Source organism: Lepus europaeus, chromosome 18, assembly GCF_033115175.1.
Source record: "Lepus europaeus isolate LE1 chromosome 18, mLepTim1.pri, whole genome shotgun sequence".
Classification (NCBI taxonomy): Eukaryota; Metazoa; Chordata; class Mammalia; order Lagomorpha; family Leporidae; genus Lepus; species Lepus europaeus.
In genome coordinates, this window is record NC_084844.1 from 1,536,313 (window position 1) to 1,557,879 (window position 21,567).

The following is a 21,567-nucleotide window of genomic DNA, read 5'->3' on the forward strand; positions in this document are numbered from 1 at the left end:
TCTCTCACTCGCACCACCTGCAGGACGAGCAGCCCCTGGGCACATGGTGGCCGACCCTGCCCCAGGCCTCCGCACACAGCCTGCTCTGACCTCTCTCCTCCTCCCTCCCGTCCCTGGCTGACGTGGTCCAGGGAACACTGCCCACCTCGGGGCGACGTATACAGAGGTGCCTTCGTGTCATCAGGGATTCCTCGTGCAGGTGCCGCGCCCCCTGCTCCAGAGCCTCACGCGGCAGAGCCTGTGCGCCAGACAAGGACGGGGGCGGAGCGTGGGGAGCAGAGCACCCGGCGCCAGCGCGTCTGGGTCACGACAGCCTTACAGCCTGCAGCTCTGGGGTGCACACACAGCACCAGCGACCACCACACTGCCCGTGGTAAAGTGGCGAGCCACATCCGTGTGCCCTGGCACCCAGGGCTACAACCAGGGCTGGAGGCCCAGGGCCTGGCACTGCCTGCGGGATGCACGCGAGAGCTCCCGGGCTCCCGAGGACCGTGGGGCCGCTCTCCCGGCCCTGACAGCTCAGCGGGTCACAATCAATGGCCTTCCTGCTCTAAAAGCATGTTGGCAAGAAGCAGCTTTTTTTCCTGTTAAACGTGAGTTTAACAAAACAAAGAAACTGCAGGCCTGCTGCAGCTGTCAGTGACGGCCACCAGGGCCCTTTGACGTGGGAGAAAGGACTCGGCCCGGGCCGAAGGCAGCCGGGTTCAGAATCTCAGCCGACAACAGGGTGAGAACCAGCGAAGTGGGGCCTTGCGTGAACCTCGGGAGGGGTGATGGGGCGCGCCCGCCAGCTGTTTGGCTGTGGGGGGTGTAAGCGTGTTGGGGTCGTGTCCCTCCCAGTGCCTTCATGCTGTCTGCTCATCAAACCAACAGCCCCAAGCCAAAGCACACAGCGAGCCACCCCAGATGCCTGACACGCCGAGGAGGCACAGTGGCGAGGACGGCCCGTGGCCCCCCGCAGGGCTGGCCTGCCTTCCCTGCCAGAAGGACGCTGTGCACTCCAGCCGTCCCCGAGGCAGCGTGAGGCACAGGCAGGAACCAGAGTCCCCGGAAGCCCCTTTCTGGTGGGAGGTGGGCGGGGAAGGTGGGGAAGGAGGCTGTGGGGAGCCAGCGTTTGACAGGGGTGGAATCCGTGACGTTCCTACAGGTCACCAGGGAAGCAAACGTTTCCACGCTGATAAAACCACATGCAGGTCACCGATGGACATGGGGGGGGGCGCTGCCCTCTGCAGCCACCACGAGGCGTGTGCTCCTCCCAGACAGGCGTCTACACAGACGGCTGCCGGGAGCACTGCCCCTTTCCTGCCTTGAAAATGAGGCAAATACGCAGATCTGATGGAGAGACGTGATGCGGAGGGAAGACAGCAGTTACAGGGCTGGGCTGGCTGGGGAGGTGGTGTGGGGGGACGAGCCCAGCGGGCTCACGCACCTTCCGCACCATGGGGCTCCCGTCATTGATGAGCTGGGCCAGCATCATAGCCACGTTGTGGTCGATGGTGGTGGAGTGGTCTGTCCTCTCGGCGGAGTTGCCCACAAACGTGCCCAGGGCGAAGACGGCCGCGCAACGGACCTGCAAGGCAGGGGCAGGGGTCAGTCAGGCCTGTGGATGTGTCCACTGCCTGCAGGTTCGCCCCACACAGCTCCGAGTAGCTGAGCTGACAGGGCCCGTGCTGCAGGCACACCTGAGCCGCGCTCCAAGCCCAGAGCCACTGTGCTAGCGACGGAATCCTCCAGGGAAACAAAACCCAGAGAGCGAAAGGAGGAATCAGACAGGGGAGTCGCCCCAGCCCTGCTGGAGGCCAGGCCAGGGAATGCTTGGAGGCTGTGGCCAGGAAGTCGCCCCGGCCCCCGCTGGGAGGCTGGGCCAGGGGAGTCACCCTGGCTCTCACTGAGGCTGGGCCAGGGGAGTCGCCCCGGCCCCCGCTGGGAGGCTGGGCCAGGGTGCAGAGACGGGAATCCAGACCAAGCTGGGCCTCTGGAAGGCTGGGAAGGCAGCGACGCCCACTGGAGACTGGGCTGGCCGTGGCTCAGCTCCCGCCTCCTGTACTGCGTGGTCCCAGCAGAGTCAGCCTCACAGACCCCGCCCTCACCTTGATGCGCCCTGCACAGGGCCGGCTGGAGAGCAAAGGAAGTAACGGGTGAGGGCTGGCGCGGGGCGAGGCAGACAGAGCGTTGCCTGGGGCGCCGGCATCCCATATGGGTGCCTGTTTGTGTCCCAGCTGCTCCACTTCCTGATCCAAATCCCCGCTAATGGCCTGGGAAAAGCAGAAGATGGTCCAAGTGCTCGGGCCCGTGCCGCCCGTGTAGGAGGCCTGGAAGAAGCTCCTGGCTTCGGCCTGGCTCAGTCCTGGCCATTAAGGACATCTAGGGAGTGAGCGAGCTAGCGGATGGAAGATCTCTCTGTGTCTCCCTCTCTGAAACTCAAATCAATCAATCTTAAAAAACAGATGGGTGAAATCCCCCAGAACACCCTTACCGGGTGAGCCCAAGTGGTCTGACCAGGGTCCAGAGCCGCAGGCTGAGCCCCGCCCCAGGCAGGTAGACAGAAGCCCCAGCCCCCGAGGAAGCTGCTGCCACAGCCTCCCGGACGGTCCCGCCATCTCACACGAGCCTCCAGCTGCTCCTGCCGGTGGCTCAACAATCAATTCCAGAGCTGGAACCAGTGCTGACGCCAGCACCCGCCTGACGCCAGCCATTCTGTAGACACAGCTGGGGGACGCCGGGCTCGCCCCGCCCACGCTGACCTCCTGAGTGCAGAGGGAATTCCGGGAGCCGCACGGCGGGGGGTGGTGTGGACAGAGCGGCCTGGGAGGGGTTCCCAAGGAGGAGGAGCCGGGGAGCCCAGGAGCTGCACTGCTGGAGGGAGGGGAGGGCAGTGAGTGGAGCAGGATGACCACCGCCAGGGCGGGGCCTGGAGGAGGACGAGGAGGTGGCGGGCAGGCGGGAGGACCCGGTCACTTGGCGGGTGGGGGAGAACAGAGCCAGAGTTTGGCTGTGGATGTGGAAGGCAGCGTGGGGTCAGAGCCGGGCGTGGTGGTGGTGGGCAGACGGTGGGGAAGGGGCGCCTCTGAGGGCTGCAGTCGCGTTGGCAGAGGAGCCCCAGGTAGGCAGAAGGTTCACAGGGAGCAGCCAGAGGTGAGGAGGAGCCAGAGGGGAGGGAGGCAGCGCCACAGCCCCAGCCTTATCCACGCCACGGCAGAGCCGGCTGGCGTCACCGGCGAACGGCTTCCGAGGGCTCATCTGCAGAGGCTGGTGCAACGGGCGGCGGCGGCTGTGAGAGCGACAAGGCTCTTCCTGGCTGTGGGACGAGCAGCGTCCTGGCTGAGTTTCCTGTCCTCACGCGCTTCCTGCCAGGGCTCACGGCTGGGCTCCCTGCACCTGTCCCTGGCAGCTGGCAGGTCCCCCTCTCTGTGGCCTAAAGCCGGTGGTGGACAGACATGTCCCTGGTGCTGATGTGTGCACAGGGGTGCAGGGGACACGGGGCCGGGGTGCTCTCTGTGGGGCTCCTGGGAGTCCTCCACAGTGCCGCTCAGAGAAGTTCCAGGGCAGACGGGGTCTTTGCGGTCAGCGTTGGGTCAGAGGCCTGTGGTTCCTCCTCCACAGAGCACGGAGCAGCACACCGGCATCAGCAGACATTCTTCAGACTCCAGCCACATACCGGTTCCCACGCACCTCTCTCTGACCCTTGGACCTCAGTGAGGAGCCACAGCAACATGGGCGGGAGGGGGCCGGGGGCAGCCAGGGCTGGGCCCAGGCCGAGGACTGACAGCCAGCTCTGTTGGTGACGAGGGGATGGGAGGGGACAGCGTGTGCAGAGGCCTCTCTGGGGGGTCTCTAGTAGAGAGGGGTAGAGAACCAGGGAGGCTCAAGAGGGAGATGTTTTGCCATTTTTTGAAGATTAACTGAATTTCAAAGATGTTTAAAATGCATTCATTGGATGGCTCCCCTTGGTGGTTCTCTCCCCAGATGCCCACAATGGGGGCCAGTGACTCCATCAGGCTCCCCCAGGTGGAGGAGGGGACCCTTGTCCTTGAGCCATCGCTGGTGCCTGCCGGACTGTGAGCAGGAAGCTGCAGCCGGGTGTGGCACAGGGCGTCCCAACTGGCGCTCAGCTGCCAGGCTCGACGCACGCCCCAGGGCCGTCGTTCCGGAAAGACGGTGAGGGGTAGCTGAGCAGCGCAGACAAGGGAGCCGCGGGCTCGGCTGCTCACTCCCTGCCTCCGGCCCTCCTGGGGAAGCTCGAGGCCCTGTGCGACAGAACCTGTTCTGAGAGCCTGGGTACACATTCCCTCGAGGGTTAGGTCCCATCTCGACCTCTGCCCGGCAGACGCCGCGGGCCCAGCACTGAGCACGGCTCCTCTCCATCCGCCTGTCAGTCACTTGGGCTGCTCTGAACACGACGAAGGGGAAGGCAGCGTGGGGAGACGGCGGAGAGGTGGCTCTACCTCTCAGAGGGGACGGGCCTCACCGAGGACAGCACCCCGGCTCTACCTCTCAGAGGGGACGGGCCTCACCGAGGACAGCACCCCGGCTCTACCTCTCAGAGGGGACGGGCCTCACCGAGGACAGCACCCCGGCTCTACCTCTCAGAGGGGACGGGCCTCACCGAGGACAGCACCCTGGACGCTCCCGTCGGCATGCACCCACCATCCTCACACAACACCAGGGGAGAAGGCACAGAGAGACGCGCTGAGTGCCAGCAGGGGCTGGGACAGGCTGGGGACCGGGCAGCCGACGCTGCTCACGAAGCCCTGGACAGGAGCCATGGAGGTGCTGAGCACCAGCCGGAGGCCGCTTCTGCCATCCTTGGGGGTCACAGCTGCTCCCAGGCACCCCACAGCTGTCCCGAGTCTGGGGAGCGCGCTGAGGAGTCTCCGGATGGCTCCTATGCTGCTGGCCACACTCGCTCCTCGCGTTCAGAACCCACGCTCACTTTTACGGGCGTTTGCGGGGAACAATGTTTGCCTCCCATGTGGTCTGAGCCTGTTGACCGACACTAGGGGAGCAGCCTGTGCCCGGCCCGTGCCAGCACGTGGGGCCAGCTCTGGGGCACCTCAGGCTGCAGCCGCCCTGCCTCTTCTGACCGTGGCCTTGGGTATCTCCGGGGACACTGGCAACTGTGGGGCTGGGAGGCCTCGTCCTCCTCGGCTGGCTTCCGGAGCCTGGACTGCTGGCTGGCCTCAGGCCTCGCTGTACCCTCATCTTCCCTTCAGCCCCACCCCCGTTCCTTCCCAATGTCACTTCTATGGTTTGTTTGATGCCTTAAATCCTCTTGAGACCTGGGAAACGAGTGGATCTATTTACCGAGAAAACACCTCCATGAGGACCCCGGGGCGGGGACGGCGAGCGTCCTCAAAGCCTGGCCCTCAAGGCAGGTCCAGGGGACGGGGGCAGAGCTGCCTGCCCCTCCCCTCAGACTTGGTTGTGAGCAAGGCTGGCGCAGACGCCCTGGGCCTGAGGGGAACCGGGCAGTGCCCGGCACATTTCCCAGCCTGCCCCCGGCTCGAGGTGCAAGCCCCTCCCCTCTGCAGCTCTGGTGATACGCAGCAGCTCCGGGGCCCGTGCCTGGCACCCCGCAGAGGAGCCGGGCCCTGCCTGTGTGCAGGAGCTCGCTCGGTGCTGAGGAACGCCCCACAGAGCCCGTGCATGGCCGGCCCGGAAGCCCCGCGCAGGGACTCACCTCGGGGATGGGGTCGGAGAGGAGGCTGTAGAGCTTCTCGTGCGCGCTGTCCCGCACCCCGCACCACCGGGCCGAGTCGAAGTTCTGCCAGATCCTGCCCAGGCAGATGGCCACCCACTGGCGCAGCAGGGGGTGCGGGTCGCTGAGCTGCTCCAGGCAGATGGCGATCAGGTTCCCCTGCAGGCAGGCTTCCTGGGGGGGCAGAGGCACGCTGCGGGGTGGGCCGGGGGGACAGGGCCCCTGCCTCCTGGGGGAGCCTGCTTAATCGCACCGCAGGACTGGCTCCAGTTTTCTCATTTTAAATCCCGCTGTCACACCTGTCCTGTGGGCGGGGCCTCCACTTCACACCTGTCCTGTGGGGGCGGGGCCTCCACTGGGTACCCGTCCCTCGACCTCACTTGGCACAGCGCCTTCTCCACAAGCCCCGCCCCCACCCCCACAGTGCCAGGGTGAGGGGAGGGGTGGGGCAGTGGCGTGACGCTCACCTGCCCCGTGTTGTAGCTGTTGACGATCACAGCGAGGATGAAGGCTGTCATGGTCCGATGTTCCGCCTAGAAAACAAAACCCCGCCTTGGGCCTGCGCTCCCCGTGGTGGAGTGCCCACACTCCCTCCAGTCTCCACACTGAGCCCGGGGCGCGCCCCACGCCGCGGGAGCCAGCTGGACCGTGCTGCACCGACCAGCTCCGCCACGAGCACAGCCCTGGGAGAGGGGCCCGGAGGCTCCGGCTCTGCCTCTCTGACGAGCAGACCGTGCCCTTGAAGAGCCGATGCCTCGGGACGGCGTCGCCCGTGCGGGGCCACCTGGCGGCCTTCCTCTGCCGCACAGTGGCCAGGGCAGTCTACGTGAGGCCTGGACACGCCGCCCCACCTCTGCTCAGCCCATTCACTTGTGCTGCCCCTGCCCCACATGCTGGTGGCGAACCAGGTGGAGGCAGCACCCAGCCTGCCCACCCTGGCAGCCTCCCGCTCTTCTGTTGGGGCGGGCGGTCCCCACCTCGCCCTTCCTCCGCACCTCTGCCGGCCGGGGACCTGGTCTATTTAACCTTCCTGGCGCTCTGCGTCAAGCGCGTGCGCGCACACACGCACACACTCTCTCTCTCTCACTCAACCATCTAATTTGTTCTCTATGCCCCCGGGACTAATCCAAGGCTCTCAGGGACCGTAATTCCTCCTGCTCCCTCCTCGAGCGAGTGACTATTAGCGGTATTTATTTCCGCAAAGCTGACGCAGAGGCCGGTACTGCGCAGTGGGTGAGCCGCCCCGTGCTGCCGGCGTCCCCTGTGAGCGCTGGGAGGCCTGGCTGCTCTGCTCCCAGTTCCCCCCGATGCACCGGGGAAGGCACAGGAGGGGGCCCAAGTGCTTGGGTGCCTGTCACCCACGTGGGAGACCCAGCTGGAAACCCTGGCCCCGCCTTTGTGGCCACTTAGGGAGTGAACCAGAGGGTGGACGATCTCTGTGTAAGTCTGCTTTTGAAATAAAAAACCTTAAAAGGCCGGCGCCGCGGCTCAACAGGCTAATCCTCCGCCTTGCGGCGCCGGCACACCGGGTTCTAGTCCTGGTCGGGGCACCGATCCTGTCCCGGTTGCCCCTCTTCCAGGCCAGCTCTCTGCTGTGGCCAGGGAGTGCAGTGGAGGATGGCCCAAGTGTTTGGGCTCTGCACCCCAGGGGAGACCAGGAGAAGCACCTGGCTCCTGCCATCGGATCGGCGCGGTGCGGCGGCCATTAGAGGGTGAACCAACGGCAAAAGGAAGACCTTTCTCTCTGTCTCTCTCTCTCACTGTCCACTCTGCCTGTCAAAAAAAAAAAAAAAAAAAAAAACCTTAAAAAAAAAAAAGGCTTATTTAGACGCAGCCACATGCTTGCAGTCTGCTTTTCGCTGCTTCCTGCACCCCACTTCTCCCTTGGGGCTCAGTTTTATACTTTCTTCTGTGGAGCTCAGAGAGTGGGGCACTGGGTCCTGTCTGACCCGCACCTGCGCCACCCTGCCCCCGAGGGGTAACTCAGCTCTGGACAGGACTGCGAGGCAGCCCCGCCCTCCACTGCCTGCCGCCGTCTGCGGGGCTGTGCTCACAGCCCCATCTCTAAGCCCAGCTCCCCACTCCCGCACCACCTGCAGGACGCCCTGTGCTCTCCCTGCTCTGCCCTCCCACCTGCAGGACGCCCTGTGCTCTTTTGTGAAACCCCGTCTGCAGGAGGACGCCACCGCGAGTGTGCGCCCCTCCACTGCCTCCTTCGGGCTCCGGCCCCGGCCCTGGCTCTCATCCTCACTGGGTCTCTCCGTCTCCCGCCTTCAGGGCGGCAACCCTACATTACAGGACACGTGGTCCCTCAAATCTGCCTGCTTGGGCACAACGCGTCACTCCCACGGGTAAGCAGGGAGCCTCGGGAAGAAGCGGCACGAGCGACGGAGAGCCCATGGTCCTCTTCCGGTCACTTTCCACGAACACCTACGTGGCCTGACCGTCAGTGCCGAGGACGGTTCTGCTGGCTCCCTCGGATCTGCTCCGTCGCCCCTGGGCGCTGGCTGCCGGGAGCGTCCCTGCGGGAAGGCCTGGTGCTTGTTTTGGGGACCCTGGGTGGGCTCCCCCAGGGCAGCGCCCGCCCTGACGCTGCACACTCGTGTGCAGCAGCCTGAGGCACCCATCGCCTCTCGAAGGCCCTTCCTCTCCTTTCTGTGTGGTCCTGGGTGAGGGGTGGGCTTCACGCACGTAGGGACACTGTGCCAGGCCTTGGGCAGGGGAACAGGACCACAGGTGCTCGGTGCCCGCTGTGGCGCAGACTCAGGGCCTGCCTGGGGCGTGGACATCCCGGGGTTGCCGGGTGGTGCTGTCTGCTGCCCGCCGAGCACTCCAGGGTCCTCCTCTCGGGCCGCAGCATCGGGAGATTTCCTGCTCTTTCTTGCAGACTCGGCCTTGTCCCCCTCCTCGCCTTCTCCCTCGGCCTGACGAGCTCGTGTGAAGTGTGAACATCACTGCCCGTGACGACGTCTAGACGCCACGCTCACGTCGGAGCAGACCTGTCATGTCACGGTCCTGCTCACGACGCTGTCTGCCTCGGGCTTCGCCGTCCGGCTTAGAAGACCCGCTGGACGGTGGAATAACTGACAAACAGCTTCCTTCCAAGCTGGCACGCTTGGTAAACTCCGGCAAAATTAAGTTACGCCCAGGACTTATCCAGGACCCCTGTGTGTCTCCATCACTACACTGCGAACAGAGAGATGAACTATGAAACATTTTCAGAGGCCGTCTGTGGATTACAACCCTTAGGGCCCTAACGAGACAAGTGCAGCGAGCCCCGCGAGCGCTCTCTGCCTCTCCTTCCCTCGCCTCCCTGGGCGGGCAGGCATAGGCCCCTCCACTGTCTGAGAGCAGTGTTCCCTCAGGTCATGCCAGACATGCACTGGAAGACGGATCTTACTCCAGGCCTGAGCCAGAGCGGGTGGACTACAGCTCCCAGGGAGGGGCGGAGATGCCAGGGAGCACCGCCCACAGCGAGGCGGCCGGCCTGGCCCTCCCCGGGCGTGTGGGGCGGCGCCACCCCTCTCTGATGCCTTCCCCAGGGGCCCAGGAGCAGGGGGCGCGGCCTGCCCCGGGAGCGGTCCTTACCGGCATGTACGGGTCTGCGAGGACGGACAGGAAGTACTTGTGGCCGTTGTCCTTCACAAGGTCAGCCTGGCATGACTGCGGGAGAGAGAAGAAGGCATGAGAACATGGCCTGCAGGGCTCGGAGCAGGCGCGGGTGCAACGCACACTCACGCCCGGATCACTGCTCGAGCTGTTGCCACACACGTTTCTCTCGGCTGAGCAGAAAGGGCTGGGATCCTGCACACCCTCAAACACACGGCCGCGCCAAGGCAATTCTTGAACACCACCTTCTGGCCACCTGGTGGGTGGGCTGCCCGGCTGCGGGGCGCCTGGCTCTGGGGCCTGCGCCTCCCTTCCTCAGACCCAGGGCCCAGCTGCTCCCTTGCACTGTCCAAGCTGGGGCGCGGCCGGCACCGGAAACCGCCCCGATTCTGCAGCCGCCCGGCTGAAGCGTCTCGCGGGACGGCCCGGACTCACAGGCCCTGGCAGGGAAGACCCGTGCCACGCACAGTGAGGAGCACCCGTCCTCAGGGCAGCACCTGCAGGCACTCCCGGGACTCCACGCCTCAGCCCAGAGGAACAGCTCTAACGGGGGAAATAAGGGCGCAGGAAGTCACCAGGTGTGCAGCTCCCTGTGAGCACTGTCCAGTCTGCACGGTCACTCCCGTCTTGCAGTTCTGAGGACCGACCTCGTGCCAGCTAGGCCCGGAGAATCATCTCTGCCCTGCCCACGGTTCTCGAGGGAACACAGAGTGGAAGCCGCCCCACGCGTGACAACAGGGTGGACAGTCACCATGCACGTGACACACGTGACACGAGGGGTTCTCACTGTACACAAGGCTCACAGGGCAACCAAGTGACAGCTTCCATACATGTGACACATATGAAGAGCAGTCACCATACACGTGGAACATGTGACAACAGAGTAGACAGTCACCTTACATGTGACACACGTGACAAGAGAGAGCAGCCAGCACACGTGACACACGTGGCACGAGTGGATACTCACTGTACATATGACACACATGACAACTGTACAGTTGTCACACACATGGCACAGGTGACAACACAGTGGTCACCGTACATGTGACACATATGACAACCGGGTGGACAGCTGCCATGGGTGTGGCACACGTGAGAACGGAGTGGACAGTCACCTTGCACATGACACACATGATAACAAAAGGGACAGTCACTGTCCACATGGCACATGACCCCATGACGTCACACGAGAAAGGAGCCAGGTCACTTGGGGTGTACGGGGAGAGGGGTTAACCAAGGGGAGAGGGAGGGCAGGAACGGGAGAGGAAATGGTGGGCTCAGTCCTGGAGCACGGGGCAGGGAGGAGGGGGCAGCAGGAGCGGGGGACGGGTCACCCAGGCACAGGGCAGGGAGGAGGGGGCAGCAGGAGCGGGGGACGGGTCACCCAGACACAGGGCAGGGAGGAGGGGGCACCAGGAGCGGGGGACGGGTCACCCAGACACAGGGCAGGGAGGAGGGGGCAGCAGGAGCGGGGGACGGGTCACCCAGGCACAGGACAGGGAGGAGGGGGCAGCAGGAGCGGGGGACGGGTCACCCAGGCACAGGGCAGGGAGGAGGGGGCAGCAGGAGCGGGGGACGGGTCACCCAGGCACAGGGCAGGGAGGAGGGGGCAGCAGGAGCGGGGGACGGGTCACCCAGGCACAGGGCAGGGAGGAGGGGGCAGCAGGAGCGGGGGACGGGTCACCCAGGCACAGGGCAGGGAGGAGGGGGCACCAGGAGCGGGGGACGGGTCACCCAGAGCGCAGGGCAGGGAGGAGGGGGCACCAGGAGCGGGGGACGGGTCACCCAGGCACAGGGCAGGGAGGAGGGGGCACCAGGAGCGGGGGACGGGTCACCCAGACCGCAGGGCAGGGAGGGGGCACCGGGAGCGGGGGACGGGTCACCCAGGCACAGGGCAGGGAGGAGGGGGCACCAGGGAGCGGGGGGTCACCCTGAGCCTGGGGCCTTGTGGAGCCAGCAGGAGACAGGCCCGGAAGCACAGACTGATTGGGCCACAGCTCTGGGATCAGCTGGTGGTGGCAACTGGGGCTCGACCAGAGGTCGGACTGGAGCTGGGGTCAGGACAGGGACGAAATCAGGGACTCATGGCAGCTGTTCTGGGGGCCGGAGTAGGAGGGCAGGGTAGGCCTACTGCCTGCAAAGCCCCTGAAAGGACTGGGAAGCCGCCTGGCGTCATGGAGGGGTCACAGAGGACAGGGAGCCGAGCTCAGGGCGTTGCGTTGTCTACGAGGACAGCAGAGCTCTGCTGGGGGAAGGTGGACCTGAGCCCTGGTGCAGATGCCAGGCACCGCAGCTGGTACGTGGGTAGGAGAGGCCACCACGTGAGGGGTGCCCCATGGTACTGAGGGCGGGGTCGGGGAAGGAGAGACAGGTGCCCAAGAAGGAAAGCCGCCTGACCCAGAACAGACGGGGGCCCGGGAGCGGGTCTGAGCCCGGCTGTGTCCCCCAGACCCCTGGGCTCCCGCCCGGCAGGCAGGTCTGGGGCCATTTCTGCAGGTGCTACCTGTGCAGAATTAAACAGTCATGCCTCGGACTGGCAGGCTTAGGACTGCGCCCTGGGAGGGCTGAGACCCCGCGCCGAGAAGCTGGCGAGAGGACCGGGGCTTGGGCAAGCTGTAGAAATCTGGGCTGGAACCGCGCAAAGATTGAACAACTCATGCGAGAGCAGTCTGGGCGTCGGCTGGCCTGCAGATCCCGGGTGCTGTTTTCCTTGAGACGGACCGTGGGGCCCGCCGCACACGGACCAGGCTTCCGGGACCACCGTCAGGAAGGGCTCGTGAGGACGCCCAGGCTGCCGAGGCCCCAGAGGCCTCCTCTCCCCGGCTGTGGGCAGTGCTGCACCGGAGGACCGAGCCCATTAGAGGACGGGGGCTGGGATTTTAAGAACTGGATTCCAGGAAGCTGCAGTCCATAGCACCCTGCTCTTGGCCCTCCAGGGCGCCGCTGGGTCCCAGGGGAGCCTGTTGCCCAGGGCCACAGGGGCTGAGCCGATGGCACTGCTGGTTACTGCAGCCCAGCAGCCCTGCCCACGTCTCTGGGGTGCTCTCATAATTAGGTGTTTCTTCCTGACACCAATAAACTGCTAAGGCGGGCTGCCGGCTGCTGCTCCGCTGACATGGGAATTAGAGGTGGAGAGTGGGCGGACAGAAGAGGCAGGTGCGGGCGCAGGCTGCAGCACCTAACCCGAGCCAGGGAGCCAATTAAAATGGCAGCTTTCAGGGGACACACTGGCCCCTTGCCTTAGTCAGGGTTTTGACAATACCCACACAGGCGTCGACTCCACACCCTCCCTGCAGCCTCGGTCCCCAGGGCAGTAGACTGCCGTCTGCTGCCCATGGCCACGGCGCGGAGCAGCCGCTCTGCGAATGAACTGTCTGTCTCTCCTTCTTAAACAGAGGTTCGGCAAGTCGAATCAAAGCCCACACACTCACCGCGAAGCCCCTTAAACACTCAAAGAGTAATGGAGCCCCACAGATGTGAACCCCGAGGGCCTGGCTCTGAGCACCTCAACGGCAACTTCAGCCGGCGCCAACACTGCAGCACACAACAGGCCTCTGTCTGGGCAGGCCACTGGCCACGTCTGGGCCCAGCCGCTGACACTCAGCATGGCCTTAGCACGCACCGGCTGCTGGCGGGCGGGCCCCAGGGTCAGCGGAGGCAGGAGCTCTCAGCCACCTGCTCCCCAGCTAGGAGCAGTGACCAGAAAGGACGAGGCGCCAAGGTGCAGAAGAGCAGCCGACAGACGCCACACTCGGCGAGGCGCAGGCTCCAGCAGCTGCGGACCCCAGCCCGAACTGCACGGCGGCTGGGTCTGCTCGCCCGCTCGCTCGCCCGCTCTAAGCAGGTAAAGGTGGTAATGTTGTCTCAGCTAGCCCCCTCCCCCCTCCCCCGGAGCCCCACCCGGACTTGCCCCGAGTCTCCTCTGCATCCCAGGGTTTCAGGAAATTAAATGGAGAAAAGGAGGAGGGAAAGAGGAGGAGACGAGCGGAAGACACAGCCGTGAATTCCAGGGCTGCACTAGCAGATCCAACAACGCGAAGGCTGGGAGGAAGCCGGAGCCGGGCCTCGGCTCCTGCAGGTTGCCAGTGGGGGGGACCCCCCGCCTCCGTTTCCTTACCACAGGCGGAGGCGTCCATCTGCGGGGCAGCAGGGATGCAGGCCGCGGTGCCTGACACACGGGGAGCTGCCCGAGTCACCCCGCGAATGCCCCACGGGAGCCCAGGAAACCCAGCGACGCAGGCTCCTGGTCCCGCCCCGGTGGGAGCTCACTCCGGCCGTGAGAAGGTAAGGGAGTTCCCGCAGAGGGAAAGCAGCCAGGGGGGGACGGACTAGGAGCCCCCACCCCGTTCACCTCCTCCGCACACACTGGCCCCTGGTTATTCTGCGAACGCCTTCCCCCATCAAACCCAAGTCCACACAAACGCGTGGAAACAGCTACCGTCCCCTAACGCTTTTCGCACTAACAGCTACGCTGGACAGAGGCACGCCGCAGGCCAGCGAGGCTTCGTGGCTCTTGCTGAGGCTCACGCGCAAGTTACCAGTCTCCCCCGGAACACGGGCTCTCCGGGTTGGACCAGACCCTTGTGGCTACAGACAACACTGCGAAGGACAAGCACCCACAGCAGTTTCCCCGGGGCCGGCAGGCAGAGCTGCGGCGGGAGTCCCCGGAGGGCGGCGGCTGGGTCACAGGACAAACGCAGCTGTGATTCGATGTGTCTCACGTGCTGTACTTCCACAGCTTGGCGTGGTGGAAAACGTGTGAATTGTTGTCACTCTGGGGCCTTGAGAACAGTGTTTCGAGTTTCGCTGCACACGTATGGAGATGATCAAGCACCTTCCACATCACCGAGAACCGCCTGTGTTTGTGTCTTCGTGATCCGCTGGTTCGTGTCCTTTGACCATTTCTCCACTGGAATGTTGGAGCTTTTCTTGATTTCTAGAAGATCTTTACATATTAGGGAACCCAGTCTTTAATCTGTGATTTAATTTTAAATTTTTTCTCCAGATTTGCTATTTCTTTTAAAACATGGCTCACAATGTTGTTTCATTTTCTTGCTGCACAATCATTTATTAATTTTCAAACACATCTGCACCTTCAACCACAGCTAAGCGGCTTTCACCTCTGAGGTCAGAACAGCCTGCCTGGGTTTTCCCGTGCGTTTACGGCTCCCTTCCTCATGTTTACATAACACATCTCTTCAGAAGCAGTGACCCAGTTCTCCCAACACGAGGCCTGAGTGCGCACCACGCTCTCCTGGCTTCAGACGCTGTCTGTTCCGACATCACGCGTCCACTCAGGCCTGGCCCCCATGCTTCGCCGCACTGCTCTGTGGGGCCCACACCCACACTGCTATTGCCACTGGGGCGTCACAGCTAGCGTGGCAGTCTGGGGGACTGGCCCCCATCATCGTCCTTCCTGTTCAGAATTTTCCTACCCACTCTGCTTCCTCACTGTTTATTTTATTTTCATCTGTCTGAAAGGGAGAGAGATTCAGAGAAGACAGAGGCCTTCCACCTGCTGGGTCACTCCCAAACGCCCACAGCGGCCAGGGCTGGGCCGGGGTGAAGCCAGGAGCCTGGAACTCTATCTGGGCCCCCAGCTGGTGGCAGGGACTCAGGCACTTGAGCCATCACCTGCTGCCTCCCAGGGTGCACATTGGCTGGAAGCGGGGTTCAAGTGCAGGAGCTGGGGCTCTGATACGGGGACGTGGGCACCCCTAGGGGGCTCAGCCTGCTGCACCCGCCCTCCTCCCCCAGTCTTTATGTTCTTCCACACAAAGTTTAGAATATGCTTGTCTAGGGCCAGTGCCGTGGCTCACTAGGCTAATCCTCCGCCTGCAGCACCGGCAGAGGTTCTAGTCCCGGTCAGGGCACCAGATTCTGTCCTGGTCGCTCCTCTTCCAGGCCAGCTCTCTGCTATGGCCCGGGAGTGCAGTGGAAGATGGCCCAGGTCCTTGGGCCCTTCACCCGCATGGGAGACCAGGAGAAGCACCTGGCTCCTGGCTTCAGATCGGCTACACTGGCTGCAGTGGCCATTGAGGGATGAACCAACGGAAAAGGAAGACCTTTCTCTGTTTCTCTCTGTCTACTCTGTCAAAAAAAAAAAAGAAAAAAAAAAAAAAAGAAAAAAAAAAAGAATATGCTTGTCTAGTTCCAGGACAATGTCACTGGGGTTACATCACAGATATACACGAACACAGGGAGCATGGCTGAGTGTGTGAGACCGGGTGTGGCTGCACCTGGTCCAGGTGACGGTGTCTCTCGGGACACCTCAGCGTTTCCTCACGGCGGTTTTCCACGTGTCAGGAAGTGTATTCCGAGTTAAGATCCCACTGTAACGGGGGGCCCCTTCCCACCTCAGCTCAGCGGCTGTGACTTCTGATTTCTGCCCGTTAAGGCCTCCCACCTTCCCCAGTTCTCCGATCCGCAGGTTTAGCTCACCCCTGGGTTTCTAGACGCACACACGGCCGTGTCTCCCTCAGGTCTGACTGGGGCTGACAGTCACGCGGGCGGCTGGTGCACCTGCCGTGGGGGGAGGGCGTGGAGCACTCACACCCTGTGTCCATGCTACACCTGGGGCACTCACACCCTGTGTCCACGCTACACCTGGGCACAGAGGACTCAGGGCCTGGGGCACTCACACCCTGTGTCCATGCTACACCTGGGGCACTCACACCCTGTGTCCATGCTACACCTGGGGCACTCACACCCTGTGTCCACGCTACACCTGGGGCACTCACACCCTGTGTCCACGCTACACCTGGGGCACTCAAACCCTGTGTCCATGCTACACCTGGGGCACTCACACCCTGTGTCCATGCTACACCTGGGGCACTCACACCCTGTGTCCATGCTACACCTGGGGCACTCACACCCTGTGTCCATGCTACACCTGGGGCACTCACACCCTGTGTCCATGCTACACCTGGGGCACAGAGGACTCAGGGCCTGGGGCACTCACACCCTGTGTCCATGTTACACCTGGGGCACTCACACCCTGTGTCCATGCTACACCTGGGGCACAGAGAACTCAGGGCCTGGGGCACTCACACCCTGTGTCCATGCTACACCTGGGGCACTCTCACCCTGTGTCCATGCTACACCTGGGGCACTCACACCCTGTGACCATGCTACACCTGGAGCACTCACACCCTGTGTCCGTGCTACACCTGGGGCACAGAGGACTCAGGGCCTGGGGCACTCACACCCTGTGTCCATGCTACACCTGGGGCACAGAGGACTCAGGGCCTGGGGCACTCACACCCTGTGTCCACGCTACACCTGGGGCACTCACACCCTGTGTCCATGCTACACCTGGGGCACTCACACCCTGTGTCCATGCTACACCTGGGGCACAGAGGACTCAGGGCCTGGGGCACTCACACCCTGTGTCCGTGCTACACCTGGAGCACTCACACCCTGTGTCCGTGCTACACCTGGGGCACAGAGGACTCAGGGCCTGGGGCACTCACACCCTGTGTCCATGCTACACCTGGGGCACAGAGAGGACTCAGGGCCTGGGGCACTCACACCCTGTGTCCATGCTACACCTGGGGCACAGAGAACTCAGGGCCTGGGGCACTCACACCCTGTGTCCATGTTACACCTGGGCACAGAGGACTCAGGGCCTGGGGCACTCACACCCTGTGTCCATGCTACACCTGGGGCACAGAGAACTCAGGGCCTGGGGCACTCACACCCTGTGTCTATGCTACACCTGGGGCACAGAGGACTCAGGGCCTGGGGCACTCACACCCTGTGTCCATGCTACACCTGGGGCACAGAGGACTCAGGGCCTGGGGCACTCACACCCTGTGTCCATGCTACACCTGGGGCACAGAGGACTCAGGGCCTGGGGCACTCACACCCTGTGTCCATGCTACACCTGGGGCACAGAGGACTCAGGGCCTGGGGCACTCACACCCTGTGTCCATGTTACACCTGGGGCACTCACACCCTGTGTCCATGCTACACCTGGGGCACAGAGAACTCAGGGCCTGGGGCACTCACACCCTGTGTCCATGCTACACCTGGGGCACTCACACCCTGTGTCCATGCTACACCTGGGGCACAGAGGACTCAGGGCCTGGGGCACTCACACCCTGTGTCCACGCTACACCTGGGGCACTCACACCCTGTGTCCATGCTACACCTGGGGCACTCACACCCTGTGTCCATGTACACCTGGGGCACTCACACCCTGTGTCCATGCTACACCTGGGGCACAGAGGACTCAGGGCCTGGGGCACTCACACCCTGTGTCTATGCTACACCTGGGGCACTCACACCCTGTGTCTATGCTACACCTGGGGCACTCACACCCTGTGTCCATGCTACACCTGGGGCACAGAGGACTCAGGGCCTGGGGCACTCACACCCTGTGTCCATGTTACACCTGGGGCACTCACACCCTGTGTCCATGCTACACCTGGGGCACAGAGGACTCAGGGCCTGGGGCACTCACACCCTGTGTCCATGCTACACCTGGGGCACAGAGGACTCAGGGCCTGGGGCACTCACACCCTGTGTCCATGCTACACCTGGGGCACAGAGAGGACTCCTCTGTCCCTCCTCTCTCTTTAGGCTCCCCAAGAGGTTAACAGTCCTGGAGCTCAGTGCCTCTGAGGTGTGGTAGAACCTAGGACACGGTGCACACATGGTGGCTGCTTTAGGGAGGGCACTGGGTTTTCCTTTCAAACAACGCTCTCTCCTTCCACAGAAACCAGTCTAAGGATTGGTGCTGCGGTGCAGCGGGTTAGGCTGCGCCTGCAAACCTGGCCTCTCCCGTGAGCGCCAGTCTGAGGCCCGACTGCTCCACTTCCATTTTAGCTCCTCTTAAAGCACTTGGGGAAGCTGTGGATACGACCCAAATGCCTGGACCCCCGCAGCCACGTGGGAGGCCTGGATGGAGTCCCGGCTCCTGGCTGCGGCCTGGCCCAGCCATGGTTATTGCAGCCTTCTGGGGAGTGAACCAGCAGAGGGAAGATCTTTCTGTGTCTCTCCCTCGTTCTCTGTAATTCTGCCTTTCACATCCACACATTTATATGTATAACATATATATATATTACATATAAATCCTAACAACAAATCAGCCTACGTAAGCCTCTACTTCTTCTAGAATCAGTTTGATAAACTGTATTTTCCTAGAAATGGAATTTTGCATATTGAAGTTTTAATGCACTTACACAGAACACACAGTAGTCTTGGAGTTCAAACTCATCTTCTGTCCAGAGCGACCCCTGCCCTGTCACTGCTGAACTTGGCACATCACCCGCCAGCTACCTGTGCTCCCGCCCCCACGACGAGGGCCTCACAGAGCCTTCCTGCTGCCCAAGGACCCCCGGGAACAAATGTGCCAGTGTCCCAGCCAGGCCCTCAGACTGCCCCAGAGGGCCACAGGGAGGTGCTCAGGTCCCCTACCGCACGGGGCTTGCACCCCAAGTCTTCTCTGTCTGGTGCCAGTAACCCCGGGGTCCCGGATGAAGCAAATCCTCATTCTGCCCCTGCCCTCCTGCTCCTGCTGGCTCTCTCTGCTACAAGACCTCCCCCCCCAACCTGGCCCTGCCGGCCGTGAACCGCCTGCAAAGCCTGCTCTGGCCTTCCTCCTGCACAGGCTGCGGCTGAACTCCCACAGTTCACCAAGTCCGACAGGGCCGCGGCCACTGCACCTGTCTCTCTTGGCTCTGTTACTCTGTGATCCACAGGCAGCGCAGCCCGAGTTACAAGCCCAGCAGATGGCCACTGACTGAATACGTGTAAGAACTGCGCGGGAGGTGACCGCACCTCATCACCTGCGCCGGCCACAGCCGTGGCAGCCCCAGCGTGGAAGTTCCCATCTATCCCTGCTGAAAAGCCGACACGGAGCCTCCCCCGCCCCAGCAATGTTGCCAAGGACACCAAGGCCCCAACCCCGCCCCTGTGCGGAGCAGGCAGCCATGCTGGTGCCTGCTGGACACACAGTGAGCCCAGCCTCAACCTCAGCTGCCCACGGCCACCCTCAGGCTGCCTTTTCATCCAAGACAAGGTCAGCAGGGAAAACATGGAAGTAGAGACAGGGGTCAGAAGTGAGCAGGAGACGGACGAGAGCAGGGCTTGCCGTTCCCACCAGAGGAAGTCTGCTGGCCATCCCACACCCACAGCCACACTGGGCTCCCACACCGGCCACCTCTGTGGAGCGAGGCACCCGTCAGACCTGAGTGGCGTGGGTCTTGCTCTCCTGCCCCCACTCCTCATGGGAATCAAGCAGCCCCGTGGGTGGCCAGCACAGCTGACAACCAATCACAGAGAGGTGGCCTCTGTGGCTCGCCCCTGGCACGGGCGCTGTGTGGCCTCCACTCGCCCATGCTGCACCGCGCCCATTCACCTTCCAGGGGCCACTCCAGCAGCCCTGCTGGCCCAGTCCAGTCTGCCCAGGCGCGGCGTGAATGCCTGGCAGCAGTGGCTGGTGGCCGGGTGACCGCCTCTCGTTTCTTCTCTTTTTTGTTCTGTTCTTGGCAACCTGGAGGCACTGGTCAGGCACCTCAGGTTTCCCAGCCACACCTGGTGGCAGCCTGGTCTCCTGCCCAGCAGGTGGTGCCTGGGCCTGGCTCACCGTGGGGTAGGAGGAGGGGGTCTCTGCTTTGCCGGCTCTCCGTTCCCCGGGGTGGCAGGAGGGGCACACGGATCCCTGCGGATAAACCATTGAACCAGGGTGGCGGCTGAGAGAGGCTGCCTCTTAGGACAGCTCAGGTTCCCAGGCAGCAAATTCGACCTTGAATCCACCTTGCCCACCACCGGTTCTGGGCGAGATGGGGGTGTCTGCAGCCCTGGCTCCCTATTCAGTTTCTAAACCTTACAGCCTGCGGTTTGGAAACCAAAGGCACCATCAAAGCCACTATGTTATTCATGTAACAACGGAGTGGAGGGAGAACAGGCGAGGTTCCCCGGCACCGGGCGGTCCTGAGCTGTGCACAGGCCCCTCCGTGAGGGTCGGACCGCTCCCACTTTGTTCATAGTTAGCTGGAAGGAGTTAAACCGGGAAGGTTCAGTAAGGAGGCAAATCCAAGTAAGGAACATAAGCAAATCCCAGAAACGTAAACCCACACAGAACACAACAACCCCAACACCAGAGCTTACAAAACCCACCCAAGGAACAACGCTAGAGGATCATCCTCGGATCCTGAAGACAAAGAAGCTGCACGAATGAATAATGTTCGGGCACAGACACGAAGCAGCTTGCATTTCAGAAAACTTCCAGCAATCGCAGCGACTTCCAAAGAACACAGGACAGGGGCAGGGGGCAAGAGCTGCGTGGCACAGAAGCTGACCGAGGCTGCCTTGGCCACGAGGCCACGGCGCCAGCCACAGCCACAGCCACATGAGAACGGCACTTTACCTCTGAGGTCTTTCCCCAAAACACATACGCCCAGCACAATCATGAGAAAAACAGCAAACCACCCCCAGCGGCAGCACAGCCGCTGGCCAGTACCCCTCAGGTGTGTCCCATTAACCAAGGCCAAGGGATTCTGAGGGACCGTCACTAAGTGTCCCCTGGAATCCTGGACAGAAAAGAAACCTTACAGGGAGCTAACGCGGGAGTGGGATGCAGAGGGGGACGTGAGGGTGCCTGTGAGTCCAGGGACCGCACCTGCCGAGCCACAGTCCGCTGAGACGGAAACGGCAGGGCACAGACAACCAAACCCGGCACAGGAGATGCCCGGCTCCTGCCAAGACCTCAAACAATACTAAGACATCTACCAGGAGCCCAGGAGAAAACATCTGTGGCCTCAGATTAAGCAGAGAATTCGTATGGCGACACCTAAAGCCCAGTCCATGAAGAACAAACGAAAATCAGACTTCATTACGTGACAACAGCCACAGTCTGGGAAAAGATTTGAAACACTGCCCGATGGCAGCTCGCAGGGAGACGTGTGGAGAACTCTCAAGGCAAACGCAGACACGGGGGCGGGGGGTGTCGAGGCGCAGCGGCTTAAGCCATTGCTTGCAAGACCCACATGCTGCACTGAGTCCCACCTGCTCCACTTCCAACCAGCTTCCTGCTAACACACCCTGGGAGGCAGCAGTAACAGCAAGTATCTGGTTCCCTGCCGCCCACGTGCAAGGCCTGGGTGGAACTCCTGACCCAGGCCCGGCTGCTGCGGGCATTTGGAGAGTAAGTAGATGGGAGAGCCCTTCGTCACTCGTTCTGCCTTTCAAATAATCTCTAAACACACACACACACACCCATACCCCCCCACACCCACCCATACCTACACCCACAC

General features: G+C 62.8%; 1 protein-coding gene across 3 annotated transcripts in view; it reads right to left on the bottom strand.

Annotated features, from left to right (window-relative positions):
- The window catches only part of RPTOR (regulatory associated protein of MTOR complex 1), a 349,585-nt gene that overhangs the window by 42,434 nt on the left and 285,584 nt on the right, over positions 1 to 21,567 (bottom strand). For all 3 annotated transcript variants that reach the window (XM_062216247.1, XM_062216248.1, XM_062216246.1), the window contains 4 exons: positions 9,287 to 9,361; positions 6,166 to 6,231; positions 5,681 to 5,872; positions 1,430 to 1,570 (listed from right to left, as the gene is read on the bottom strand). In XM_062216247.1, coding sequence (XP_062072231.1) covers positions 1,430 to 1,570; positions 5,681 to 5,872; positions 6,166 to 6,231; positions 9,287 to 9,361 — 474 coding nt within the window. The remainder of the gene's footprint in view (positions 1 to 1,429; positions 1,571 to 5,680; positions 5,873 to 6,165; positions 6,232 to 9,286; positions 9,362 to 21,567) is intronic.